The 27,529-nt window shown below is 40.3% G+C and overlaps 1 protein-coding gene across 4 annotated transcripts in view; it reads right to left on the reverse strand.

The window, feature by feature from the left end:
* The window catches only part of apba2b (amyloid beta (A4) precursor protein-binding, family A, member 2b), a 59,007-nt gene that overhangs the window by 5,413 nt on the left and 26,065 nt on the right, over positions 1-27,529 (reverse strand). For 2 of the 4 annotated variants that reach the window (XM_034896312.1, XM_034896389.1), the window contains 9 exons: positions 24,721-25,221; positions 23,022-24,061; positions 18,890-18,970; positions 17,244-17,283; positions 15,518-15,663; positions 9,016-9,051; positions 7,385-7,471; positions 3,389-3,574; positions 594-773 (listed from right to left, as the gene is read on the reverse strand). In XM_034896312.1, the coding sequence (XP_034752203.1) occupies positions 594-773; positions 3,389-3,574; positions 7,385-7,471; positions 9,016-9,051; positions 15,518-15,663; positions 17,244-17,283; positions 18,890-18,970; positions 23,022-24,061; positions 24,721-25,201 (2,277 nt within the window). In that variant the 5' untranslated portion in view covers positions 25,202-25,221. Of the gene's footprint in view, positions 1-593; positions 774-3,388; positions 3,575-7,384; positions 7,472-9,015; positions 9,052-15,517; positions 15,664-17,243; positions 17,284-18,889; positions 18,971-23,021; positions 24,062-24,720; positions 25,222-26,481; positions 26,503-27,529 lie in introns of those variants that run through there. The other 2 variants (XM_034896473.1, XM_034896557.1) reach the window with 2 other exon arrangements.

The raw sequence follows: 27,529 nt of genomic DNA on the forward strand, positions 1-27,529 counted from the left end.
GTGATTGGGAAGTCGTTGGTTTGATCCCCAGAACGACAGGATAAAATCTGGGTGGGTAAAGTGTGAGAATGCGTAACTGTGCGAATGTGATCAGCACTCCTGAAAAAGAGAGGCTGACTCTCAGTGAACCTACCCTCAATAACTATTGTGCAGATCTGAACACTGTCTTTATGTAAAAAAAAAACATTTTCCTTCTCAGATTCCTTAGACCAACAGATGCGGCTAGTGTGCACATGAAGCTAGCAGCTGTGTGGTGCCCGCGCGCCGCTTTGCTCATACAGCAGAAACTATTTCACGGTTTCTAATTATCCAAAAGCCAGTAGCCAAAGCAGTAATGCTTTCAGGGCACAGCGTTAGCTAAAGAGGAAATGGCGAAGCAAAAAATTCAGGCAGCGGTGACATGCCCTGAGTTGATTTTACTGAACCATCTGCCTCTTAATATGTCTAATTAGTGAACAGCTACTGTACACGTGTGTGTTTATCTAATGACCTTGCGGCACACATGTAAAGTCTCAGTGTTTATGTTCTTGTTTATTTCATGCACCGACACAAATCAACAAACATCACGTGCTGCACGCTTACTATAGACCAACCTCTTTGCAGTTTTCAGAGTTGGAGAAGTGAATGAGGTCGTCATTGTACATCTCCTGGGTGTTGATGATGTCACTGTACTCCTTCTGACTCAGGTCCTCGGGGTTAATGCCGTTGGCCCTCAGGAACTCCTGGTAAGCTACGCTGAATGCCTGGCCAATAGACTGAGCAATAAGCTGGGCCTGCCGACAGAAAAAGCATGAATCATGACATAAACAATGTGATCTTGTTTTGTTAGATACACTGGATCTTATCTTTACTGTGCTCTACAAAAATAACAATACAGTGACACTGAGTGACAGGAATATGGTAATAATGCAATTTATAAGTATTAATCTTAAAGATTTTCATTTAAATAAATGTAAGTAGTCACAAACTATTGCCAAATGAGGTAACACAATGATGACTGAGCATATGGACCACTGATGCCCTTGTATTTGCAGTATTAGGAACTGGGTGTCTGTGGTGACATTCCCTGAAAGATTCACAGCTAGTGTTGCGTTTACAACATGATTGACGATGAGCAAGAAATAGAGCACTAAAAGTAATGGATAAGTGGTTGACTTTGGGCATCTTCAGCCACAACAAAAGAGAGATATCTAAACATCACCACTTTCATGCTCAGTATGTCTTCAGTAATATATTGTTTTCTAAATTACAAAAATTCAGTTCAAATAAATACTTTGTTAACTTGAGACAAATGAGAGCCGTTGCTTTAAAGCACCTTCCATATACACCAGACATTTGCAACTAAGGAAGGTAAGAAAGGGATGTTAGTAAAAATTGTGTAAGGAAAAAAAAACAAAAAAAACTGAAGACTTATCTTAGCTGTGAGAGATAAGATAGATCAAAAGAACAAAGAGGGTAATTCATTTTGCAAGCCATTTTCTCCCTATTTTCCTGTTTAATTGAATTCTTCACTTGCATATACAGTAAATCTTTTGCAGAATTTGCATACATTGTGAATTAGTTTTGCAGAACAATGAAACATTTAAAAACAGGCAAACATTGCATACAGCCAGTGGAGCTACAATAACAGAATTAGAAGTTGATGGATGAGCGGCTGAATGATTCCATTATAACTCTGGAATGCCTTTAAAGCCAGGCAGCAACCATTAAACTAAGGGAGGACAGATTGGAGTCCAGCCTTTATCCTGACTGGCACTGACACTCTTTGCTGGCTCCTATGTGCAACATTGTTCATGTTGCCAAGGCTTGCTAAATCTGCTTCAGCAAGACAAGCAGCAGCTCTGTGAATTAATCTAAATAAATATATAAAAAATGCCCTGCCAATTTACATAATTTCATGTTAGAGGGTTGCTATAATCGGTGGTCATTAAAGGTCACAAAGCAAATTGTTTTAGAAATTCTATATTGTAGTGACAACATTTGTGACAAAAACTAAATTCAGGATAAACAATTAAAATAATGTCTTGGACGCAAATGGAAGAAAACATTAATATTGGAGATAACTGGAAAGCTGAAATAAAGGTCTTATTTGATATAAGCCAGGTCTGCGCAGGTCTGAATGGTCATCGGTGATCGCCGCCCAATGCATCCCGGTTAGATTTGTGTCCAACTTGGTCCTGATTTGCTCTAACTTTATGCACACAGTGGCAACGGTAACATCACGAGATCAAGGCGGCTGCAGGGTTGAAACGCAGGTGGCGCAGTTGCTTTTCACTGACTGCAAGACCCACAGCATTTTGGGAAACGGTTTCTCAGCTGATTTAAGAGCTGTTTGGTCCAAAATCGACTCAACATGATGACGTTTTATATAAACTTTCAATGGATTTTGAATTGGAGGGACTTTATTGGCCATTTGTCTGATTTAAAGGTTGATTCTGTACAAAACACATGTGTGGCGGATATTTATGTTAAGAAGTCAGAGAGACTAATACCATTCAGATTACAGATCATCTACAGTGTGTTGTTAATTAAAATCAGCAACCGATCGCATGTAGAACATCTTCACAGCTACTCTGTCATAATTAAAATAACTGGAGACTTGTACAAGCTGTTATAAGAGTTATAAAATAACATTTAATTAAATCGGAATCAGACCACAGTGTTTCTGTCACTTCCTGTTCAGCCTGAAGGCTGCTGAAAACGGCTGGAAACTGTCCAATTTAAGAGCTGATTTTTATCACCAACGCCGCCACCCGCTGCCGCCTGCTCCTGTCCACTCTACAGGCGAGGCGCAGTTCACTATGAATGAGCTTACTATCTGACAATCAAAAAACACAAAAACAGTAATAAGTGTTGCCGTTCTCAAAATTCCTCCAACACCGGAACTAACAACTAACTTCAAGCTAGCAAGCCACACGCCGAAAATGGCAAGTTTAGAAAAGAATTTGGACCATGTATCGAGCTAATTTAAATAGCTCATGTTACTATATTGGGTGAACTGTTAACCTTCTGTGTAGCGTTGTAGTGCGGTGCAAATGTTCCACCAAAACAAGTTCCTTATCCAAGACTATTTTGCAAAGCTGGCGTTGCAGCGTCGGAAACTTAGCACCTCCCAAGTCGATTGGGTTGTTTGCATTCCTCTAAACCAATCCCAGAGGCGTTTTTTTCTCCTATTCAGAATGTATCTGTGGTGTAGCCAAACCTTACTACCCAGCGCTGTAGAGATAGTGTCTCTTCCCTATCTTAAGATGTTGGAAGATTCATCTAACAAATGAGTCCTCTTACATAACAACAGAAAAATAACAGTGTGACTTCCTTTAGTGAAGCCCACCTGCTCCCAGCCAGAGGAATTTTGTTTAAGTTTTGGGAAAACACACAAAGCACTTACATCTTCTGACTCAAAGACATGGCATATCATCTTGTACTGCTTCTTTCCCTCAGGTGCCCCGGGCGTAGTTTCAATACAGTCCTGGGAAGCTGTGCGTGGCATCCGGCGTCTCGCCATCAGGACCACGATGTTCCCAATATCAGCGATGTAGGATATAGTACGGAGCGCGTTGTCCATCATCGTTTCCTGTGGACATACCAACCAGAATAACATCACAAAGGTATACCTTTAAACATCAACCCTATTGTTTTTATAAGTAAAGTTTTCAACTCCTGTCACAGCACCTACTGTAGACTAATTTATATGATATATTTAAGATTATTAACAATCTTAAATATAAAGACATTTTTAAATTCACAGTTTTGAGACTTGACTTCAAATAAAAAACTAACCTGGATGTAATATCTGAAACAAAAGAAATATATGACCACAGAGACATTTAATGTAATTCAGTGTCTCTGAAACTCCCCAAAAAGCTGATGACGTCAATGAAGGTCTTTATTTACAGATTTTGAGTCAATGGAGACCACTGGGTTTATTACTGTAAATATCAACTTTACTGCAAGAGCAAAGCAATCGTTTAATTCTCCAAATTGTGAGAATGTGGTTCATTATTTTCCTGCCAGAGCGACTCAGCAAAGTAAACTATTAAACCAGAAAAAACAAACTTCAACAAAACCATGATGCCAAACAATACAGGTGCTATGAAAATGTGCTGAGAGACAACGCTGAAGAAAATTAACAAACAAAATACTACATTACAATTACACGTTTTTAACTGACAAAATTATTTAATAACACATAATTCTCCACAGCAAGGTTCCAATTTATGTTTCTCTGATACTACCATAGCTTTGAGGAATATGTTGTTACGGTTACTGGTAATGATCCTGTTTCTGGCAACGATCCGTTTCCTTTGATCAGTTAATTGTTGAGAATTAGAGCACGATTGTGCAACAGATTTTTTTTCTCCCTTTCTTTTTTAAAGCTGCGTGATCCTTTTAGCGCAGATAGTGAGAGGATAGAAAACATGCAGACCTTCTTTTGATCAAATTCAAAACTACTGTATGATCCGACTTATGAAGTATTGTTTCTGAACACAACTATGAAACTGCAGTTTAGAGACGATTTGGACTTTGAAGGTGAATCTACCGGTTTGCTGAGAGGAACTTGCATTTGTTCATGTTTTATGCCAACTTTCAGTTTAGTGAACTGCACTTCATTTATTGTGTGTGGTGGTTTTATTACAGTAGCCTAGTAGTCGGAGTTGTTCTTATTACTGCATGAATCAATGTCAGAGACCCTATGCAAGCTGCATCAAGCCTTTTAATTGCAGAACGAATGCTTTCTATTTAAAGGAGCTCAGTCTAATACTGTTAGCTACTGAGGTGGTTTAACCCAGGAGTGACCTGGCTGACAAACTGCCCTGATGTTACCTTGCTTCTGTAGCATTCAGGAATCTGCAGGTTTGTGTCTACATTTGGTGTCGCTGTGCTACTACCTGGGGCAAGGTTATAAAGGTAGGATCTAAACTGCTGTCGGAAGGTGTTTGCCTATCAAAAAAACTTTGCCCAAATGAGGCAAAGGTTTTTGGATGTGACGCCTTGGCGTAAAATCTTTATTTTAAATACTGTTTTACAGTTAATGGATTTACCGATGAAATCTGGGGAAATATAGACATTTTAATGCTGCACGCTAAAACAAATAAAATGTTAGTTATTCTTCAAGACAAGAAATCCCTGCAGATTCTTAAGCGCTACACAAACATGGTGAGGTCAGCCAGGTCACTCATGGGTTAAACCATCTCAGTAAATAAAAGTATTATACTGAGCTCCTTTAATATTTGTCAAAAATCATTTTCCCTTCCAGGCCAAAATATCTGCCAACAACAGTTTGGATCCAACCTTTATAGCGTTGGCCCAGGTGAACCGCAGTGTACACACAAGAAACACCCAATGTCAGAATACTCAAAACATCATATTTGGCTCCTACACTTTTTTTTTACTCAGAATGTCTTTCTAAAGAGTGCCAGCATCAGGGGCAACAAGATGGAAAAGGGAGGTAAGATCTAAACTGCATTGCAGCATATTAGTTTGTGCCAGGTGGCTGATTAGACAGCCTTCAAACTAATGACAATTTTTTTCTTTTGCCTTTAAGATTATTTTTTTGGGGGGCTGTTCCCTTTATTAGCAACAGTGGATAGACAGGAAAGGGGGTTAGGGATGGGGGACGACATGCAGCAAAAGGCCGCAGGTTGGATTCGAACCTGGTCCGCTGCAGGACTCAGCCCACAGGGGGCAAACCCGCATATTGGGGGAGCTAGAGGCCACCTCAACAGATGACTAATTTAATACATGTGTGGTTATGACTTAGATATTCATACTAGGTATGTAACGGTAAACCATGGTAGAAATGTTGACGGTAACAATGATCCTTTTCATTTAAAATGTCCTTATTATCACGGCGGACTTCCACGCTGTGAAACCCATGTGTTTAATCCTTCTCAGCTTCGTCCATGCGTGCAGGCACACTGCGCTCAGACAGGAGAAGGGGACAGAAAGCAGCAGCAGACTTTTTACTTTATCTTTTTTCTTTGTCAAAGTGATGTGGGTAGCCCGGAATGTAATTTTAAACTATTCTGTAGCTTGCTAAACTTTCATGGGTTTTACTGCCTTGTTGTCTTCAATGAGTGTTCTGCTACGATGTGGATAAGTTTAGTCTGTGTTACGACGTGACATGTATTTGGGTAGAAAGAAAGAGAAAGAGAGAGACAGAGAGAGAGAGAGAGAGAGAGAGAGAGAGAGAGAGAGAGAGAGACAGAAAGAGAGAGATTATCACCTTGATAATATTGCTGTTGTTGTGTTTCTTAGAGCATAGCTGATTGATGAGCAGATTGTTTAATGTTACTTGTGCAGCCACGTGTTGATATTCAGGTTGTTTGCTACCAAGGTGCAATCGCCAGTAAACAGACTAGAGCTATGGAGCCACATTCTTAGTTATTAAAGGTGTATTACACGGTTTGCTACACGTGTGCTATGATAGATGTGGCTTATTCTCAGTTTGTGCTACTGAGCAATGTGTTACATGCATGTTAATTTATTAAAGAGAATTAATGTAATTCTTAGTATTTTTTTCTTGTTATATGCTGTAGCTATAACATTTACTTTTGGTAAATTATGTTTATAGTAATTAAGAAGCTTATTAGTGTGCAATATTATTATTTGCTTATAGTTCAGAACCACGTACAACTTCACATGTAACGTCAAATAAAATTTCATAGTTAACTTCATGTTCGAATTGTAAATAAATCTTCCTGGATCTCAAAGTCAGACATCTCTGGTTCAAGTTCTTACCTGACATCCTACAGCAGGCCAGTGTTTCAGTAGCCAGTTTTCAATAGTTTTTGCAGCCTATTGCCTATATTTTTGTAATATAATAAACACTGTTACACTTTTTGAAACTATTTCAGCTTGTGTAGGCCTATCAGTGCTTTCTGAACATATTGAACACACTTTTAAAAATACCGTGATAATTTTAGTCACTTTAACCGTGAGGTAACATTTTAATATCGTTACATCTCTAGTTCATATTAATGTATCAACTAATGTATATTAAGAACACTCTTACTAATTAATTAACAGGGAGGGCAGAAGATTGTGCTGCAGTTAAACAGCTTCCTATCTAAGTTACACTCAAGCACAGATGTTCATGCATCACTATTATTTTGGCTTTACAGTCTATTCTTATGAGTCAAAAAGATTTGTGACATCATAAGGTTAAGCAAATGAATAAATATTAGTCAGTGGTGGGGTTTCATGAGAAGCAGTTTGTGTCAACAGTTAAACTGCAGTTATGGCATAAAAACTCTACCAATAGGTAGCTGTGTATGAGCTCAGTGTATTGCCGAGGTGCTGTCAGGGTGAACAGCTTTTACTCCCACAGGTGAGAAAAGACACTTTGGACAGAAACATGGCATGTGTGCTTGCTGGGACTCACCTGTGAGTCTGCGTTTAGGACTTTGATCCTCTGGGTGGAGATGAACAGATCAACCTCAGTGAGGGTTTGAGCATCTCCGTCTGCGCTCTGCGAAGAGATTGAAAAACAAACAAAAGAGAGAGTTGGTCACAATGTCTTTGAATTTTATTGTTTAACATCTTTGTATCATTCATGTTTATTTACAACTGCCTGAATGGCGTCTGTGTTAAATTTCAGAAAGCATAAGTTTTGATATCCAAAATGTATGCATGTATAGCTTAGGGTCCAGTTAGGGAAATGCTTGTTAGATGGACAGGTTGTTGGGTCTAAATGTGAGGTGGAAAAGGCAGAAAAAGAAAGCTATTGGCAGTGGTATTAATTTACATCAACTGTGCTGGAACGAGGATGGCGAACTGGCACGGAAACAAGAAACAGCTTAACACTGAACTCTTACCAGCTGGCTGTTTTGCCAGTGAGAGCAATGCAGCTTTAGCACCAAATAAGTCTGCACACATTTCCCCTAATCATTGTGTTCTACAGACTAATACAATTATATTTGATTTCACAAAATTAAAATTGCATGTTGCATTTGAAATAAGGCTCCTATAACCAGATGTTCTCCTTTTTTTACAGCTACACTGTGATAATAAAATAAGTAAAAATAAATAAAACCAAAACAACAAAAACACCCCACTAATAACCTTTTTTTTTTTTTAAAACAGTGTTGAATTGTTATACGATGCTTAGTTATTCGTAATATTGAACCTAAAATGCATGCGGTCGTAGCTGTGGTTGTTTACATCTGATCCTTCTCTCCGCTGTATCTCAGGACGACCAGTGTCAAGTGTTAATTATAGCAGGAATCATTTTCTGCTTTTGCTGGCATACACTAAATTACACACTCCCAAACACATAATTTAACTTACTTCAGGATAACAGCAATGTAAGTTCAAAATATGAAAAATTATTTGCATACACTGATCAGAGTGGCAGCTGATGACTTGAGCTTTGCATTGAGTTATGTGTTGTTTCTCGCTAAAGTTAAGGTGTATGTCCTTGAGTCTGATGTGAAAGGTTAGATTATACAGTATGTTGTGCTTTTTATCACTAAAACCTAAAGTACAGAAAAAAAAACAGTTTCTGCTATTATTGTATCTTGGTATATTTGAGAAAACTGGTTGCTAGATATTTTTTTGTCTGAAAATCCTTCAGTTTAAAAGAAAAACATTAATTTGGCTATGAAATGAATTTGAATGGCTTTGAAATACATTTTTATTACATGAATCACTTGTTCCTACTCTCAGTTACAGATTAATAGCTGGAACCCGCCTGGAGCTTCTCACATAGTGTCCTGCTGACATGTACTACATAAACTGTACGTTTGTGTCAGTGTGCTCTTATTAAATTTGGCTTTTAGCAGTTCTCAGTCTTGTTACAACACACCTTTAGCCTAATGAAAGAATGCTGAAATTCATGTTTGTCTTAGTTCTGGAAAAGCTCACAAATTTGTAAATTAATAAAAACTAAATTAATAAACACAACAAATGTGACAAAGACACAGATGGGGGACGACACACAGATGAAATGGAAAAAAGGTGACAGTGGAGGGAAAGTGGCCAAAGGGTCTTCCTTTTGCTTTGTTTATTACACACCGCCTTTTTCTTGATTTTGGCAGCCTTCTGTACCCTCTGGCAGGCAGGCAGGCAGGCGTTGGGACAGGACAAGGTCAGCGGATCAAAGGAGCACAAAAAACAGGAGGAGGAAATAAAGAAGGTAAATAAAAGAAGGTAAGACAGTAAAGCCCCAAACCAAACAGCAGGTGTGCTATCGCTGCTCTCAGAAACACAGAGAGAGTGTGACAGAGAGAGAATAAGTGTGTGGGACTGTATAAGTGTGTGTGTGTGTGTGTGTGTGTGTGTGTGTAGCATTCGCACAGCCTTGTTGGTTATCAGATACAAATCAAAACAGCAATTACAGAGGGTAATAGTTGCTTTTTCTCTTTTACACACAGCAAATCAAAAGTGTGCAGATATGAATTGACAATGTTCCTGCAATCTTGGCATCTATATAAAACTCTATTAGATGGGTCTAGGTTGTTTGATTTTTTGGACGTTATTTATTCTTACCAGCTTAAACGTTGCAAGTGTCACTTTGTGGTCAGAACATTTACCACAACAAAGACAGATGATAAAGGCTCCTATTTCTAAAAGCACAACAGAAAATACAACAAAGTCTATAATTCAGGTTGTGTGTATTGGCACCGCTCTTACCACAATAAAAAAATAACAAGGTTAAGTCACTATGTTTTGAAATTAAACAGCTTAGATCAACATAAAAGGCAATTTTACACATCTAATGTGTTTGATTAGTTCATCGGTAATTCTGGTCTTGGCGTGGGCCAGAACTTACACTGATAAGTAAGTTGGAGTACTCTTAGCACTTTCTAATCTTTCAAAAACAACCCTTCTGTATACGGTTCCACCTGAGCAACTGCCCTTCTCTCCATCTGCCATTGACCAAAGGAGATCATCTTGACCCTCATTACAGTTCAGAGTGTGAGACACGTTGTTTTCCAAACGGAACGTGGAGACTAGGCCTGCACGATATTGGGAAAAACTGACATTGTAATATTTGTTTTCCTGCAATGTATTGTAATATGAAAAAAGACTCATATTACAAGATGACATAAATAGCTCTATTTGGAAACAATAAATTATTCTCAACTTCTGGGATGATTTTGTGAAGGAGTGCATCTACATTGAAAATAAAAATGAAAAATGAACTTTTCTAATGTAAACCATTCTTTGTTGAACTTTAATGCTTTACAAACACCAAAGCAATTAGGCGCAGTGACTACACTTCTGATGAGATTTTGTAGATGAAATCACCAGTCAATAGTAACAGTTGTGAATAACATAAATAGCACATAAAAACATCTAGAATATCCAATCACAGTACACATAGTGACTAAGTTCAGACCACAGCCCTCCTTCCTGCTGAGCCATCATTCAGTAACCTTATTAACTGGGAGTAAAAACTATCCCTAAAACGTGATGTGCACGTTGTGATGCTCTGCAAACGTCTCCCTGATGGACGGTGGGAGAAGAGATTGTGTGCAGGATGACTAAAATCCTTTAAAATATTACAGAGTGCCTTCTAAGTACTGCGGTTCCAGTAAATGTGTTGGAGCGGTTCCAGTGGAACCCCAATGATTTTAGATGCAGTTTTGACCTCCTTTGTCTAGCAGGGCCTGCTAGTCTGGCTATCTGGAGTCTGCTCTGTATTTTAAGAGGTGTAACCAACAGGCATAGTTTAAACAACCCTGCACGCAATTGGATAGTCCTTCAACCAATCAGACCATTAGTCTGGGTTATGTAGAAGCGGCAGCGGCATCAACAAGTTGCTGCCATGAGGTTGTTGCGCTTTGCTGTCCGGTATGTTGAATGTAAACAAGAAGCTGCATGGTCGCTTCTCTATCGTCATCGAGTTAAACCCACCAGGTAGATAAGCCAGTTTGTGACTGGTTCCCAAAAAATTGTGAACTGAAGCCGAAGAATTAAACGTGTAGGTTTCTAGATCGAGCTTCAGGGCGAAATCAAATCGCCGGCAGAGTGGCCGGGGTTTACCTAGTCCAAGGGCCTGCTTTCTTGTTTGATCAATTGATCAATTTCGATCGATTTGCTGCAAAGCAACAAACTGTATCAAACACTTAAATCTGTGTAAATTAGAAACATGTTATATCAGAAACAGACTGTTGTAGATTAGTGTTATGTTTCCAGCTTTGCGGCTCCACTTTAGCCTGGCTTGTAGCAGCTTTCTGCAGTAAAAAACGTCCGGGAGATGTCGTGATAACATTGCATTGAACACGTGATTTAGTTTGTCTTTGTAGCAAACATGACACACTGATTACGGTAGCTTCACTACCCATAGAAAAGCATGGGTATCATTGTCAGCGGCAGCTGGTGCTTATGGTACTTTTCTGGAAGCCTCACTTCCCATAACAAACCCCACATATGCACGCTGCCCACATGACACCTGTCTTACAGAGAAAGGCTCGACCGGTAACAGTCATGTAAATGTAAATGTGCTTTATTTATATAGCGCTTTTCCAGTCTTAACAACTGCTCAAAGCGCTTTTACATCATACAGGAAACATTCACCATTCACACACATTCAAACACTGTGGCCGGGGCTGCTGTACAAGGTGCCACCTGCACATCAGATAAACATTCACACACATTCACACTCTGATGCGCAGCACCGGGGCCAACTCGGGGTTCAGTGTCTTGCCCAAGGACACTTCGACAATGACTGCAGGGGCAGGGATTGAACCACCAACCTCCCGATTGGCAGGCAACCGCTCTACCACTGAGCCACAGCCGCCCCTGTTAAAGGAGAACAGTAAAAGTTTACTTTTCTATCAAGCAGCGAAAAAGTTTTAACGTCAACGTTGCAACGTCCTGCGATGTGACTATTGCACATGCGCACATTGCGATGTAGAAAAGGAACTAAATAACGTGCAGCCCTACCTGAGACAGTATTTGTTAAAAAATGAGCAGAAAAAACAGCCCGAAGGCAAGATTATGTTTTGGGGTTGCGTTTACTCGTCCGTGATAAGCTCTCACGCAAGACAGACATCTGAGGGTTTTCACCAGCATCTACTGCTCTGCCGAGGAGATGAGCAGAGGGGGGATAAAAAACAGGAATGTGTGTGTTTGTGTGTGTGTGTGTGTGTGGGTTGGGGGGTTGGGCTTCATAAATATTACATCAAACAGAGTGAATATCTTGCCAAATAAGATCTGCATAATTAACCCGTACAGCCTTGCTTGCAACAATTTACCTGGCATTCTTCTCTTTGCTCCATTCAGGTTGATCTGGAGCAAATATATAAATATGTCACCACGTCACTGCATGCATGTTTGGGTCCCTGTGGATTCCCTGTCCAGTCCCTGTGTTCATTTCAATGTCAAAGATTAAATGCTGTTTGCTGTACAGCTTTTCATTTGTTGACGAGACAAAAAAAAGAGATACCTTTTTGTTCAATGGAGCTGTTCCAAGCAGGGGAAAGCACTAAAAAGGTGACAGGTAACAGTTGCCATGGTTTCATCCTGACAAGATTTTTTGCAGGGAAGGCAATTGTTGCATGGCAGAGTGGGTGAGTGAGAGAAGAACCAAACCCAGATTGAATGGAAAGTGAAATGATGCCAGTACACATCTATTGTGGGGGAAAAGGCTTTTAGATTGAAACCAGCCAATGTGCCAAGAGATTGTGCGCTGTCACATTCCCTGTCACCCTTTTCTGTGTTGCAGAATGCTTTTTGATTGGGTTTGGGACCCTTCAGTGAAGCTTTATTAGAGATTTGGGGTGAATCTCTGACCCCAATGTATGTGAATGTAATTTCACTTGTTTAAGTTACCAGTAGCAGATCACAAAAACTTCATAACATTCTTTAGGCTGTAGTCTTTCATGGTTACAATATTGACATTGTGTTTAACAATAATGGCTAAATATGAAAACTCACATTTTTGTTATGGACTGAAAAGCGTCTACAGAACCAAGCATTGACCAAAGGTTGGCACTGGAGGCCTCATCCGATTTGAAATTTACTCATTTAAATTATTAATTGAATTACTTTACCTTAGACTACATTGCATTCAGGAAATGTTCTGGACAACATTTAATATTTGAAAAGTATGTAACTTTCTAAAAGTAGACCGCCTCACGGGTGGTCATTTAATATTTAGAAATACAGCTAAGCTTGCATTCAAACGGGAGAGAAAAGTTAAAAAATGCTGGTGTCTGGGTAGCAACTGTGCACCAAAACGTCAATGCTGCATTCTGTCATCACGTCATGAAAAAATGCTCTTTGTTCACACAAGTCACAACTAAGAAATTTAATAAATGCTGCAAGACATTTTGAGTAGCTGTTTTGGACAAACCTTGGGTGAAGTAACTGTGATGAACAAAGCAATCAAGCTAATTAAAAACAAGGAGTCAAGCTCCTCAATGAGGCACTGGTACCATCTACAGTATTTCTCTCAAACTGCACTGGAATAAAATCATCACATTAAACATTAGTGAACAGAAGGGAGCAATTGTTAACAAGGGAACTATTAGGGTTCACATGCCAGTGGCCCCATTACCCAACCAGCTGTGTCAAGCAGCGAGCCCCGTGGCCCAATCTGGCCATGTTCTTAAACTGCCCTAAAAGACCACTCATGCCTAATATATGACAATAATGGTTTGCTGTAGAAGCAAACAGTACTGATGTCCATGTAAATTTCATTAGGAGCAATCTGGACCAGATGCATTGGTTCCCCTAGGATTTTTTTTCCAGGGGGAAGAGGGGGAGAGTCACTGCTGGCACAGCACTGTGAATCATCAATTTACTGTCAGCTGTTTTCAGAGGATGCAGGTGAGAGAAACAAAATCAAACTGCCGATATGCTCATTCAGTCAATAAGCTGTCTCCTGTATATTGGTAGTTTAATTTAAAAGAAATCTAGACACTTAATGATCCATTTCTGTGTTAAAGGGCTGCACACACCTCGCTTAAAAAACATAAATAGAAGACTGTCCTATTTTTAAGCTTTAAGAGCGTATCTCCACGGAGCATCGGCACCACTACAGGCTGCTCTTGTTCCCGGTGTAGCCATGTTCATTGATTATAGTGAAAGCATAGTTTTGGAAAGTCTGCTACACATACGTTACGCGTGCAACGTAGCCAGCCCGTAACATTCATTAAAATTAATTGAATTTTTATGGCGTGGAAATAAAGCCGAATTGCCTGTATGTGTGAAGACAGCGTTATCTCTTACTTCCATTTTTTTTGGTCAGATTTTGTCATTCTTTCAGGCAGGGTGGGGGTCGTTTTGTAATGGTAGGGAAAACACTGAGTAAAACTAAAAAATTCTCATGAAAACTTTACAATTGATGGAACATTTAAACAGTTATGCTTTGCTTGGGCTTGTGGATCTATTTTCCTTTCCAGATACCAGAGAGAACAGAGAACTGCCGTCAAATAAGATGCTCTTTCAGCGTGGGGCAGCAAATCAAGAGCACTGATGGGATGCTGTCTCCTGGGGTGCGAACAAACACATCTCAACTTCACCTCAAAGAGCCTGGAATAAGTTACAGTAAAGGGCAATAGGCTCTATAATAGGTGTTTTCCACTTAAGGAACTTTTCAGGACCCAGCCTTCCTAGATACTCAGGAGCCACAATCTAAATGTATTTTCTGAACCCTAAAGAGTTCCAACTCTTCAACATCAATGTTTTTTGATTTTATAAACCCATTTACAGTATGAAGACAACTTCCCAACTTCAAAATCTTGAAATATTCAAAGTCATGTAACTGTAAATACCACCAACTGTAGAAGTACCAAATAGTTTCAGGAATTATGGGATCAGCAGAAAAACCATCAGGAACTAAACCATCAGGAACTAAACGTCCCTTTTGTGCATTCCTGTTTGCCTTAACACCTCATCCAAAATAAGCATAAAGATAAGGCAAATTTGACCGATGATAAATTAAAGAATTAAGGTGCTGTTGGAAATGCATTTTTCATCCACAAGGAAAGAACAGTCAACCTGGTGTGCTTTGAAGTTTGACTTACCAAATTAATAACAAAAAATGTTCTACTTCAGAACATAAGTACCATAAAACAATAGGCAAGTCTCTCAATTATTTGCTTATTGGTTCCCTGGTACAGTTCCTGCAGTGGATACTGCCTATTAGTTTCTGAAGTTAGTTCCTGGGACTTTTTGGTCAAAAAGGGCGAAGGTTCTCATTTAAATCCGTGCAACACCTCGAGGGGAAAGGGCATAGTGGAAAAATGTATGTAATGACGTACCTAGGGAGGTGCCCAGAAGGCATCCTCATCAGATGCCCGAACCACCTCAACCGGTCTCCTTTCAATGCAAAGGAGCGGCGGCTCTACTCCGAGTTCCCCACGGAGGACTGTGCTTCTCACCCTATATCTAAGGGAGACGCCAGCCACCCTCCTGAGGAAACCCATTTGGCCGCTTGTACCCTGGATCTCGTTCTTTCGGTCATGACCCAGCCTTCATGACCATAGGTGAGGGTTTATATGGATATCTTCGGGTCAAAAACTAAACACAATATATGAGGGTGAGTCAGTGTGATTTTGAGTACCTTGACCCTGCTGACAGCTTCCTGGGCCTGCATCATGCGTATGTTCTTGGAGGGGTTCCTTTCAGATAGCAGCTGAGTGGAGCCCAGGTAGTTAGCAGCAAAGATAATTCCATCAATCAGGTCTTCTGGTTCGCAGGGTCCTGGAACTGGACCATGGGAAAGCAGAAGGGATGCTCATTAACCGGGAGACATGGGAAAAGACAGAATGCTGTTGGATTAATAGGGTGTGCAGTGGAGAAGGTTTTGTAATCACTGATGTTATAGTGCTGTGTGGAGAAATAGAGCCAAACGCAGTTGCTCTGGAGAAGGAGATATGGTGATAACAGGCTGGATCCCAACCAGCCCTCAGCAGTGAGAGGGCCGCTGGCTGTGAGCTGATGGTGGTGCAGTGCTGGTGGAAGGCTTGGCTGAGATTAATCTGTGTCTGTGATATGTAGATGTGGACTCTCAGACACCCACTCAGGGACACAATGCGCTGCCATGATCTGAAGGAGCAGACAGACAGACTACCCCTCACACAGGCCTAGCGTTTGCCCAGAGGCAGGGAAAGTGCAGTGAAAGTGGTATAACAGGCCTGTAAAATGTCAGAATAAAGGCAAAGTAATGTTTGGGATAGTTTAGTGGTTTTTCCAGGCATTGTTTACAGACAGACGTCCACACAAGCATCCCTGTGTTGCTAGAGAGACGCTGCGGTTCACGTGCGGACCATAAACCTCCCCCTCCCCCAATAGCAGAGTGCTGGAAGCCTGCTCTTACAACTTAAGTTTTAAACTTTCAAAGCATTTTTTAAGTGTTTGATTTAGATGCAATATTACTGTACACTTTGAAAGTGGAAACATGTTGCTCTAAGAGTGCTTGCAACTATAGCTAAGTTTGTGGGTCCAAATGGAAAATGCAAATGCATCCTCTATAAAACTGCTTGACATTGTATTTACAGAGCAGCAAATAGCTAAGTTGTAGGCTGTAAGGAGAGTTCTTAAAACTTATTAAAATATGTTTTATATGTGGTTGAATATTTATACCTTTGATGCAGTTTAGAAAAGACATTTTAAAAAGGTGTTGCTTAATGTGCACCTGACATCACGTTATTGTCCGAATTTATGTCCGACAACTACTGCCATTTTCTTTTACATTTTCGTTTAGACCTATTACTGTGTTATCTTTGCATATTAGGCGGCACATTAGCCTTAGACATGCTCATTTTATTTTATGTGGAAAAACTGAAGCCATGGCAGTCTTAAATTACAAATCAAGCACTTTATTTCAATGGCTACTTTAGTACTACTTTAGTTATAAATAGTTGGTTACTTTTAAGTATACTACAGTGTGCACTTTATTATGCTGCTTGCATGTTGCAACTGTGTGCAATTATTTAGTTTTTGTTATTATTATTATTTTATTTTAAAGAATTTATATTCAGAATTTTAATTATGCTTAAATATTTTTCAGTATTTTCAGCACTTAACTCTTTTTATAATTGTTCCACCTCACCTTTTTTAAGTATTTGTTTTTAGTTCAATAAATGTTTCTTTTTTAAATTGAGACATGTAACATTAGCAGCATCGGCTCAAGAAAATTGGCAGCCATTATCGGTGATCGGCTAAGGCTGATTAAAAAAAAAAACAGTATCAGCATCTACATTAAAGGAAATCCATATCAGTCAATCCCTAGTTATTACACTAAATTCATTTCATCACCTAACAGGTGTGCAAAGAGACTAACTTACCATCGACAAAACTGGGAAACGATGCAACCTTCTTCGTTGGCTGAAAAGACAAAAACAGGATAGGACAAGAAAAATGGCTGTGAATAGGTTTACAGAGAAGTAAGAAAGAAATAAACCAATCAAAACCTTTACATTTAATTATGTTTATTTTTCTTGGGAGTACACTTGGCTAACATCTTCTGCTTTTCTTAATGTACAATACTGCATTCAAAGAGCATGTTTCAGTTCATGGAATCAAGCAGCAAACACTATATATTCCATTTCAAAGAGCACTAGCCCAGATATTTTACATGATGCGCAGAAAGCCTGCTGATTCACTTTAAATTGAAAGGTGCAATTGGTAACATTGATAATATTCAGCCACTAGATGTTGCATTCCTCTTCCCCCCCTTGCATCACAACAAGTAGCTACCAGGCAACTACTAAGACTAACTTATTCTATTGACAGGGCTTAGCGCTAAGTTTTTCTCCCCAAGGAGCACATGTGTAAATATAAAATTATAAATATAAAATTCTCAGTTTGCATAATCTGGTTGCAATTCATATTTTTTAAGTGCGTGAAGATCCAATAATCCCTAATGCCTAGCCTAAGTCATGCAAGAGAGACAATGAAAACAAAAGGAATGGTCAAAGTTGGAACCTTTCCAAACCTTGGAATTAAAACACTAGAACCGCAACAGCTTATTCAATTTTTTTTTTAAAGAACTGCGACAGCCCACACCATTAATTGTTCGCAGCCAAACTGAGACATTTGCATAATGGGTGTATAGCGCATTGAAACAATGAATACAACTAATTTTAAAGTTCTGTGAATGGGTTTTGTTATTATTATTTATTTGTCTACACAAAAATTTTATTTTTGCTCATGTATTACAAAACACAAATGAAGAGAGAATCTCTATGGTTAACAATTATCCCTTCCTAAGAAACCTTTTCTGTCTTTTTATAAGAAAAGCACAAGTTATCGCTTTTTACTTCAGTAATGAATCCATCTTTTAACAGGCAAGTTTACCCACCTATTCTGCAAGACATGATGCCCTCCTGCTACTTTGGCTATTGCCATGACAACAAATCCTGTGCGATCACCCTGCAACTTTAATAACTGTTTTGCCCTGCCCCACATTCTTAGCATCTAGATTTAACATGGATTTACACCTTGTTACTTCTACTGGGGCACTGCAAGTGTGTGTGGAAACACTCATCCACTTAACAAATCAACATTGCTGTAGGAGGTGAAAGAGAAAGGATGTAAAGGAGGGAAGAGGAAGCTGTAGACAAGACATGGCCACAGAGAGAGAGAGCTGTGAAATGTAAAGCAATTCATGAGATTCAACACTCCCGCTGGTTTACTCCACCCAAGGACAGGAAGCTGTGGGTGGAGCCTGTACAGGAAGCCTCCACTGCAGACATCTCAGTGAAAAATCTCTCTCATAAAACCGCGAGCACACACACTTCTCAATTACCAGGACATTACCACGCCGTAAGCAGAGAACACGAGCTGAGGTTGCAATTACACAATTACTCATTTACTTAGACAGTCACACGCACACACACACGCACACACAAACACACACACACACACACACACAACAATGTCCTCCGTCGTAAGTGTAAACGACCTCGCAACAGATCTTAAGGACCTTTACCTCTGGTACGTTGTTGTTCTCCAGGGGAACGTTCAGGTCAGAGCGCTGCTGTTTTCTGGGTTGCTCCGCACCATTACTCACCTGTTCAACACAGAAAAACATGTGAGATGAAAATAGGATAAAAATAAAGAAGAGGATGAAACTAAATCACAAGAGACTAATGTTGAATAAGTTAAGAAAACCACATGAAGAACATTTCCTTTCAGTTTTGTGTTGCTGGTTGGAATGAAAGGTTCACATGTAGGAGGTTTTGAATGTGTAGGGTGGCCTGCTACAAACAAGGTGTGTCTAATAATAACAAATGTCAAGTGATAACTTACAAATAAAACTGGTGATGGTGCAGTGGATATGAAACATGTAAACTGTAAATCACTTTAGATGAAAGCATCAGCTAAATTACATATAATGTAATGTAAAAAAACACAAACAGTCTGGGTTTAAACTACTGAAAAAAATGGCACATGGTTAAGTTTTGTATTTCATTTTTCTCATCTCTCCTCACATACATGAATATATACCGAACATTTGTATAATGTTACATTTCTTCCCCTGGATTTGCATCTTGCACTCCACAACTGCTCATTAAAGCAACACTAGGGAACTTTTCTTGATTAGGTGCTCCTACAGGTGGGAAGCTGAATGGTCTCATTATGTCTCATTAGAACTACAGATCCACCACCCAATCTGGCAAACTTGCATAGTGCGCTTATAGCCGATAGAGAGCCGATAGAGAGCTGCAACGCAAACGCAGAAGTGCCGTTTACTGTGTAACAAGTTGATGAACAACTGAAACTGTATTGAAAACATTATTTTAAGGTACAAAATGTTCTTAAGTGTTGCTTTAACATTCAATCGTATGACAGGCTGAAATGAAATCTTATAAAACCTGCTTCTAGGTGTGACTGTGAAAAAGTTAAATTCAGCCCACGTCAGCTGAACTATAAATGAGTTACCACAAACATGACATTAGTGGCCAACTTTGCAAAGAGAGAGAGCTAAATGTAAAGTCCTGATCAGTATTCATCGTCTTGTCCAACTCAGTTGTGCAAACAACCATTAAATTAATTAGACTTGTGTTGTGGGCTGGGATGGATTGCTAAACTGTGACGCCCTAAAAATGTAATATTAAAATGTAGAACTGTATCATTGATAATTCAGCATTCACAAGACTGAGATCACTGAGAGGACGGGCAGCTTCTGCCAACATGTAGACATGTGTACATGGCAGGACAGATCTATGATTTTGTATTAATTTGTGTTTGGTACTGCACTCCAAATACTCATCAAATCAACCTCAAGTTAAACTAAAAATCTGTATGCATTTCCTACTTTTCCTTGTAATGTCTGCAGCTGAGGCCAACAGATCTATCCACTACAGCAGTTGGATGTCTACCAGACAAGCTCCTACTGCGCAAAACTGAGGAGTTCCTCAGAAATAAATTGTTTTCATTATGCAGTGGGCAATACTCAGATTTTCTAACTGAAATGCAAAACAATTAGAGCTGAAAGCAGCGTTGGATGGGCCATCGCTAATGTACACGCGTCAGGGTTACTGGCGGACGCACCTTCTTACGACCTTGCATTTGTGCATCCTGAAAGTGGGCGTGGCTTGCTGCAATGACACCTCACACTAGAGTCTACCTTAAACGGTTCAAATGTTACGAAAGGGGGCTTGGTTTAAGCATAGGGGGTGGGCCAGAGCATCACCAATGAAGAAGGAACTCTCTGCTGAGTTAAAATACGTACATTTTCACCAGACTTGATGCGATCGCCAAATTTGGTGAGTTTTTGAATATGTTAAGTCCCTCAAAAAGGCCATTATTTTGCCGGGAAAAAGTATAATAATAATTCCTTCAGTTCCAAAAGGGCCTTGGTCACTTTCGGCGCTCAGGCCCTAAAAATATTGCACTGGCGTAATCACCTGACCCAAGTCCATTTGATAAACATATATGCAGTAAAAAAAATTACACATTTTTTGCAGTTTTCAAAAAGTCTAAGATCTTTGAGTTCAGCCCATGAAAAATTGGAGCAAAAACAAAAGTGTTGCATTTATAATTTGGATCAGTGTATTTAGAATTTTGGGCCCAACTACATCATATGGGTGAGGGTACACTCAGGCTTTAACTAGACTGTTAGCAGGCTTTTAACAAACTTGGTGGTTCATGGAAGACATTTTAATATAGACTACTGTAAAACGACATACATACAGTATATCAAAGTATTTTAACATTGGTAGATCCAAGTGAACCTAATTAAGTAATGTAATAGACTCATTAAACAAGAACTGCTATACATTATAAATGATTGCTTTACCATCATTGAGGAAAGCCCAAATATGCTGGATTCCATCATGGTAGTAAGTAAAATGGAATCACTCAAACAAACTAAGCAACTAAAAAAGGAACTGAAGAATAGCATATTATGGGAAATGCAGTCTTAATGTTTAGACAGAAAAAGCACTTGTACCTTAACCCATGTTAGTAGTGCTATTTAAAATAGACTACAATACTGTATAATCAACTTTTCTTTCCTCAAACACATCACACCAACAAAATGTGTGTGTGGATGACCTCCCTCTGTTTTTTAACTCTTCTTATTGTTAATCTTTTGACTCCACACTGTGCAGCAAAGCTTTTATTGAGATCATTGTTGTTCTGGTTCATTCAAAGGTCATGTTGAAGTGCTGTACAGAGAACGTTTAATTTGACACCAGAGGAGAAGAGGGAATGAATCATCTCAGATAGTCTGGGAGTCATCTGGATGTGCAGTGTGCTGTGCATGCATCCAATTTAATCTAGTTTCACTGTCTGACCCAGTTCTGTGCTACAAATGAGCCACATGGTGAATGTAACATATGCACACCGAGGAGCAGGTATGTTTTAGCATGCTACCCACAGGAGACTATACCTGTTCCTTTTAGAAACAGACTTTAAGACGACGGGGAGCTCTGTATGTGATTGATTCTATCAATGTGTCGGGACAGAGTGTGTGTTGTCTGAGAGATGGATAGAGATGAGGAGGGGGGCATCTCAAGGTAACACGGGGGAGGGGAAAAGCTCCAGCTATACTCCGGATAGTGATGAGAAACATGTAACACATCTCCAGCTTTTCAAAAAGCTATTTTAAACGTTTACAGTGGCGAGATTGAAGTAGCATGAATGTACATTTTCTGCAAAGGCCCGGACCAGCATTATTATGTTGATGCTGTTATGTTCCATCTTTTCCTCTCTTTGCCTTTCTCTGTATATGTATATGTACATTCATTAAATTTAAAATTCAAGACTAGTTGAAGCTTTCACTAGTATTTAATTTAATGGTTTTTATACGAGACATGTCACAGTATGAAAAGCACAAGTGTGAATAATAAAAAAGGACGGCTAAATTCCATTTTGCTGCTACAGCAAGGTCTTGGTATTGTGCATGTTATTATTGTTATTAATAACACCTGTGCTTTTCCTACAATGACAAGGCAAAAGGGTCTGCTGTGAAAAGCTTAAAAACATTTTTTAGGGGAGGGCTATAATTATTTCATTAATAGTAATCTACTGGAATTTTCAAATTGCAGTGCTGACATTTTAATAAGGCACATTATTATAACACACATTATTATCAATGTCTTAAGAAGAGGTAACATGTTTATTCGTCAACTTTTAGTTTAGCTGGAAGTCATCTAACTTCAAAATAACTTGGCTGTTATTTGCTGAATGTGTTCTCAGAATGCCAATGTTTTGTTTTGATCTTTTTATATTGTACACCTGAGAAATGGTGAGTCTAGCTCACCTCACAACATTCAGACAGCTAGCTAGCAGCTATCTTGGTAGTAGTAAAGTGTAAATAACTGACAGTAGGTGGTAAGTAAACATTAGTGGGACCCTATTGTTAAACTTTTACACATATTATTGTTTTAAGATTAGGATAGGACCTGCAGGATTCAGGTCTGTGAAACTCACTGAGCTCAAGCATTTAAAATACACAGCTGTCAACAGTGTCACCATCAATCTGTCAATTCTTAATTCCCCAGTTAGGTTGGTTTTATGTTCCAATTTTTTAAACAACAACAGGGATGCTGATACTGTCAGTGGGTAAATGGAAAAATAACCATAAGAGCTTCAACCTCTCAACAACAGCTCACCTGCTCCGGTGGCCATCTCTGCCTGTCTTCGGGGGAGCGTGCATGTGCCGTGACGCCCCTCTGGAGATCAGGGTTGTTGTGGTGCATGGAGGGCAGGTTCAGGGACTTGGGCCTGCTGTCATGGCGATGGTGAGCAGGTGGGTAGGGGGCTGTGTCAGGCTTCGGGTGAGGATAGTCACTTGGTGCGGGGTCGTGCACCAGCTCCTCTGGGCTTTGGTCAGTGCCACTGCTGAGACTCCCCATGCTCATACTCATCTTGATCTCTGCAACAATTTGGTCAATGTCCTCCTCCGCCTCCTCCCCCGTCTCACCCTCTACCACCAGCACCTTGCGACTACGGTACGGAGAGACTCGCACAGAGTTCCCATTGTCCTCTGGGGCATAGTAGTCTCCAGTGTAGGCCCTACCACGTTGCTCCTCCTCGTCACCTTCCTCATCTTCTTCCTCATTAGGGCAGTACTCCTCACTCTCTGCATCCTCCTCCTCTCCAGTGTGCAGCGTGTCTTGCATGGAAGGTTGGTGGTGGAGATGGTGGTGATGTTGATGGTCCAAGATGGGTTCTGGTCTTCCATTGTAAATCTGTTCATCTGGATCTTGCTCCACTACTTCACACCGAACCTCACCTTCTCCCTCACCCCACTCCTCCACCCTGTGCCTCTCTCGTCCCACCCACTGGTCCTGCCTCACCTCGCCCACCTCTGTCCACTCCGCCCTCTCCTCCTCATGTCCCTCTCTCCACTCTTCCCTTACCTCTTGCTCCTCTTCTCTCCACTCTTCCCTGACTGGCCCTTCTACCTCCTCATCTTCCACCCATTCTTCTTCTCTCACCTCCCCCTTTACCTCATCGGCCCATCCTTCAACAGCCTCCTGACATTCCTCAGTGTGGGCGTCTACCGGCTTAATGGGGGGGATGCAGTCCACCTGGCTGTGGCTGTGGTTACATTCTCTCTGGCTGCTGCAATCCATTCCTTCCAGGTAGCTGTCGTCCTCTGGGCAGTACCGGATGTAGTAAGTCACACCTTCATCCTCCTCTGCCAGCCCTGCAGAGATTCATGATCACAAAAACACAATATTTTCTTACTCATGTTTTTACAAATCCCAATCCTAAACATTCCAAGGTACTTATTAGGGATGGGCATCAATGATCAGTTCCTATGCAAAACCGGTTTCAAATTTGTAAAGAATCATGTGATTTATTTAGGTTTATCACTGTAGATGAATCTAGCTGATGTTTCAGTTGTATACAGCGATGTAACACTGAGACACAAGGTTTCCAGGTGTTACATGTGGAACTTTTCATGCTGCAAAGAAAAAGATGTTTAAACTTGTGGGGATGTTTTGCCAAATTGCACCCTTGCCTGAATTCTAAGAAAAAAAGAAGCAAGAATTCAAGCAACAGTGGCAGTGACACTGACATTTCTGAAGTATAAATACCTATAAAAACTACTTCCGATGATGGTGTGGCCTCTCCCGGTTACTTTTTTGTTTACTTTTTCTCTGCTATTCTGTACTTGATGTTACAGTTTTTTCTGTTTAGATCTTGCTCAAAACATTGCTGTAAACAAGTTACTTTATGTCCCCCGTAACATTTGATCAAACAGAAATTAATCCATACTCAGAATCAATAAGGGAAGAAGCAATACTGGAGGGGTGATAATGATCATATATTAATTATCCACATGAATAACATTGTACTCACCATCATCATAGTCTTCCTCTTCGTCTGAGGTGTTGTTAATGTAGTCAGAGCTGGAGTCGTCATCCAGGCTATCAGCTCCAGCGTGGAAGTCTGCCTGGTCACGGTGATCTTGGTCACGGTTACGTTCATGTTCTGGTGTGGAGGGTGTCGCTGGACACTGCTCCTCTAGTTTTGCATCTGCTGGGTTGCTGTATCGCTTCACTTCAACCTCTGCATCTACATCCACTTCTGGACGGTTGCAACTCACATCTTGAGACTTGGGAGAAGAGTATTGTGCCTTACAGGAACGGGGGAGAGGTTTCGGATCCTGTGACTCTTTGGGGTAGCGGACTGACCGTTGCTGAGTGAGGAGGGCTTTCAGATTACATGACTCTGCGGGATGACGGGTGGGCCCGGAGGCAGGGCCCGGAGCAGCCATACTGTTACCTCCGCTGGTCCCCGGCCTCTTCCTATGAGCCATGACTGGCTGCTTACAGGCCATGCATTGTTATTGGTTTGATCCTACGAGACAAATAAAGAAATAGGGGCACAGTGTGAGAGAAACTTCAATACAACTGTAAATACCCATGCAAGTGCATACACAAGAGAGGATCATGCTACAATAGAAATGAATAAGATAAAATGCTCAAGGGTAAAGATGGTAAGCTGTGGAGCTTTTAAGACAAGTACGACTGTGTTTTTGTGCATTTTAGCAGAATAAGAAAATTGATTCCGCTAAACAGCAAATCTGCTCACAATATATTTCCTTTCACAAACACACAAAATAGTCTTCCATTTGTTGTTTTTTGCACTTTGCATATAGCTGTAACATATTTTCAGTGCCTGAAAATGAAAAACTAATCTATTCCTGTAATCAAGAACGTTTAGTCTCTAGTTTACTTTATCCACATTCAGAGGAACTCTTTTGTGCTTATTTAGCACAACTTTAGCTAAAAAAATGGCTCAATATAATTGTGGAAAAGGTGCACTGTGCTTTCTTCGGTGTGTGTAGTGTACTTTTCTGTATGTTGTCATATGGATCAATGTTTTGCACTTGTTTGGCTGTTTTATCAAATTATCACAAAAAAAACAAGGGCTCTATATAACCTAGTGTGGCAGCGCTTTCACTAGCTGCGGCCCTGAGGCTCAAACCCTCTAAACTGTATTTGGTTAAAAGTACCCAAACAAGATAAAGGGTATCCTATAAATCATGAACGAATTCTATTAGACATAAAAAAGAAACACACAGATTCCAGGATGAGAGCCATAACAGTTAATGTTACTTGCACTGCATTTGAACTACCAACTTAACAAGTTCAGAGTATTTTTATTCCTGTCAAGCACACCCACTGTGCTTTGTCATCCATTTTGTAGCCATCCAGTTGCCATGAACAACTGCCCTCAAGAGGGATGTTGTTGCTGCTTGCCCCCCTTTTTCCTTCATCATAATTACATTCTCCATCACCAGAGATTACACTGGTTAATTAGCTCACCCAACCTGGCACAAACACATCCCCTCTAAAACACAAACATGTAATACACATCACACATACATGCACGCACGCACGTAGCTGGATGTTCCACAGGTAGCCAAGTCAAGAGACAAAGATTACATGTGCAAACAAAGCACAAACCCAAATACGAGCACTCCCATGGAGGTTACTGATCACACAGTATTTGCTGATCACACAGTATTTACAAAAAGTATTTGTAAACCTGATCAAATATAGCAACATATATCTTAATATTAACATCTAGAAAACTGTGCAATGACTCTCTTACCTGAGGTCCTGAGCTGGGATACAATAGTGCTGGGATCTGTTCTAACAACGGCCCCTTCCTCCCTCCCTCCCACTTCTCTTTGCACCACCCTTCCCCCACCAACTGCTACACAGCATGCACCTCCCTGACACGGCCCTCCTTCCTCCACATTACATCCCAGCATCCTCCTGTAGAGACCCAGCCACGCCTCATTTAATTCCCCAGAGCTCAGGGTAAGGACTGGTAACTATGGGTAACTGCATCCCCTTGGGACAGATATCCTTTGACCTCCTCTGTGTTGGTCTTTGTTGATAAGTCTTCATTTTTTGGTGCGATGTTGTTGCGGCTATTGTTCATTATATTGTTCCAGAGTGCCACAACAACTGCTGTGAATATTACAAATCCTATAAGTTCCTAGACAGGTGGCTTTTCCCCAAATCCCTTTCTCTGTAATGTAATACGTACTTGACTGTTTATTGAATTTGCATGCATTTGTATCACAAAACACAGGGGCCCCGCCCCACCTGTTTGGTACCATAAGGACAGCTTTAGAATAAATTATCTATATAAAAAAAAAATGTATTATAGATTGTTTGTATTGATATTGTGCTGGCTACCTCCTACAAGATTTCTAAATTGCCCATGTGAGTTTAAAAGACTGTGTATCCCAGTTGGTCTCTTCTGGACAGCTTGTTTCTCTGCCTTCTGCCTTATTAAAGCAGATATATGCTCCAGCCTCAAGGGAATCTGAATAGAAATGGAGTGGCTGAAGATGCAAAGATGGTGCAAAAAAAAAATCTGAACTCAGCTGGCTCCATCACTGTACATTTTTTTTCTACATCCCACGCACGCGCGTTTTGAGCTGCAGTTGGACAGTTGGTAAAGGGCTGTCTCCACAGGCAGACCTATTTATGTCTGCCAGAAAAGCACTTCATCTTCAGTAAGATAAAGCTTAAATTACCCTCAGACCCACGTATGGCAGACGAGTCTTTAACTTACGTGTGTGTGTGTGTGTGTGTGTGTGTGTGTGTGTGTGTGTGTGTGTGTGTGTGTGTGTGTGTGTGTGTGT

Source organism: Etheostoma cragini, chromosome 1 (genome assembly GCF_013103735.1).
Source record: "Etheostoma cragini isolate CJK2018 chromosome 1, CSU_Ecrag_1.0, whole genome shotgun sequence".
Classification (NCBI taxonomy): Eukaryota; Metazoa; Chordata; class Actinopteri; order Perciformes; family Percidae; genus Etheostoma; species Etheostoma cragini.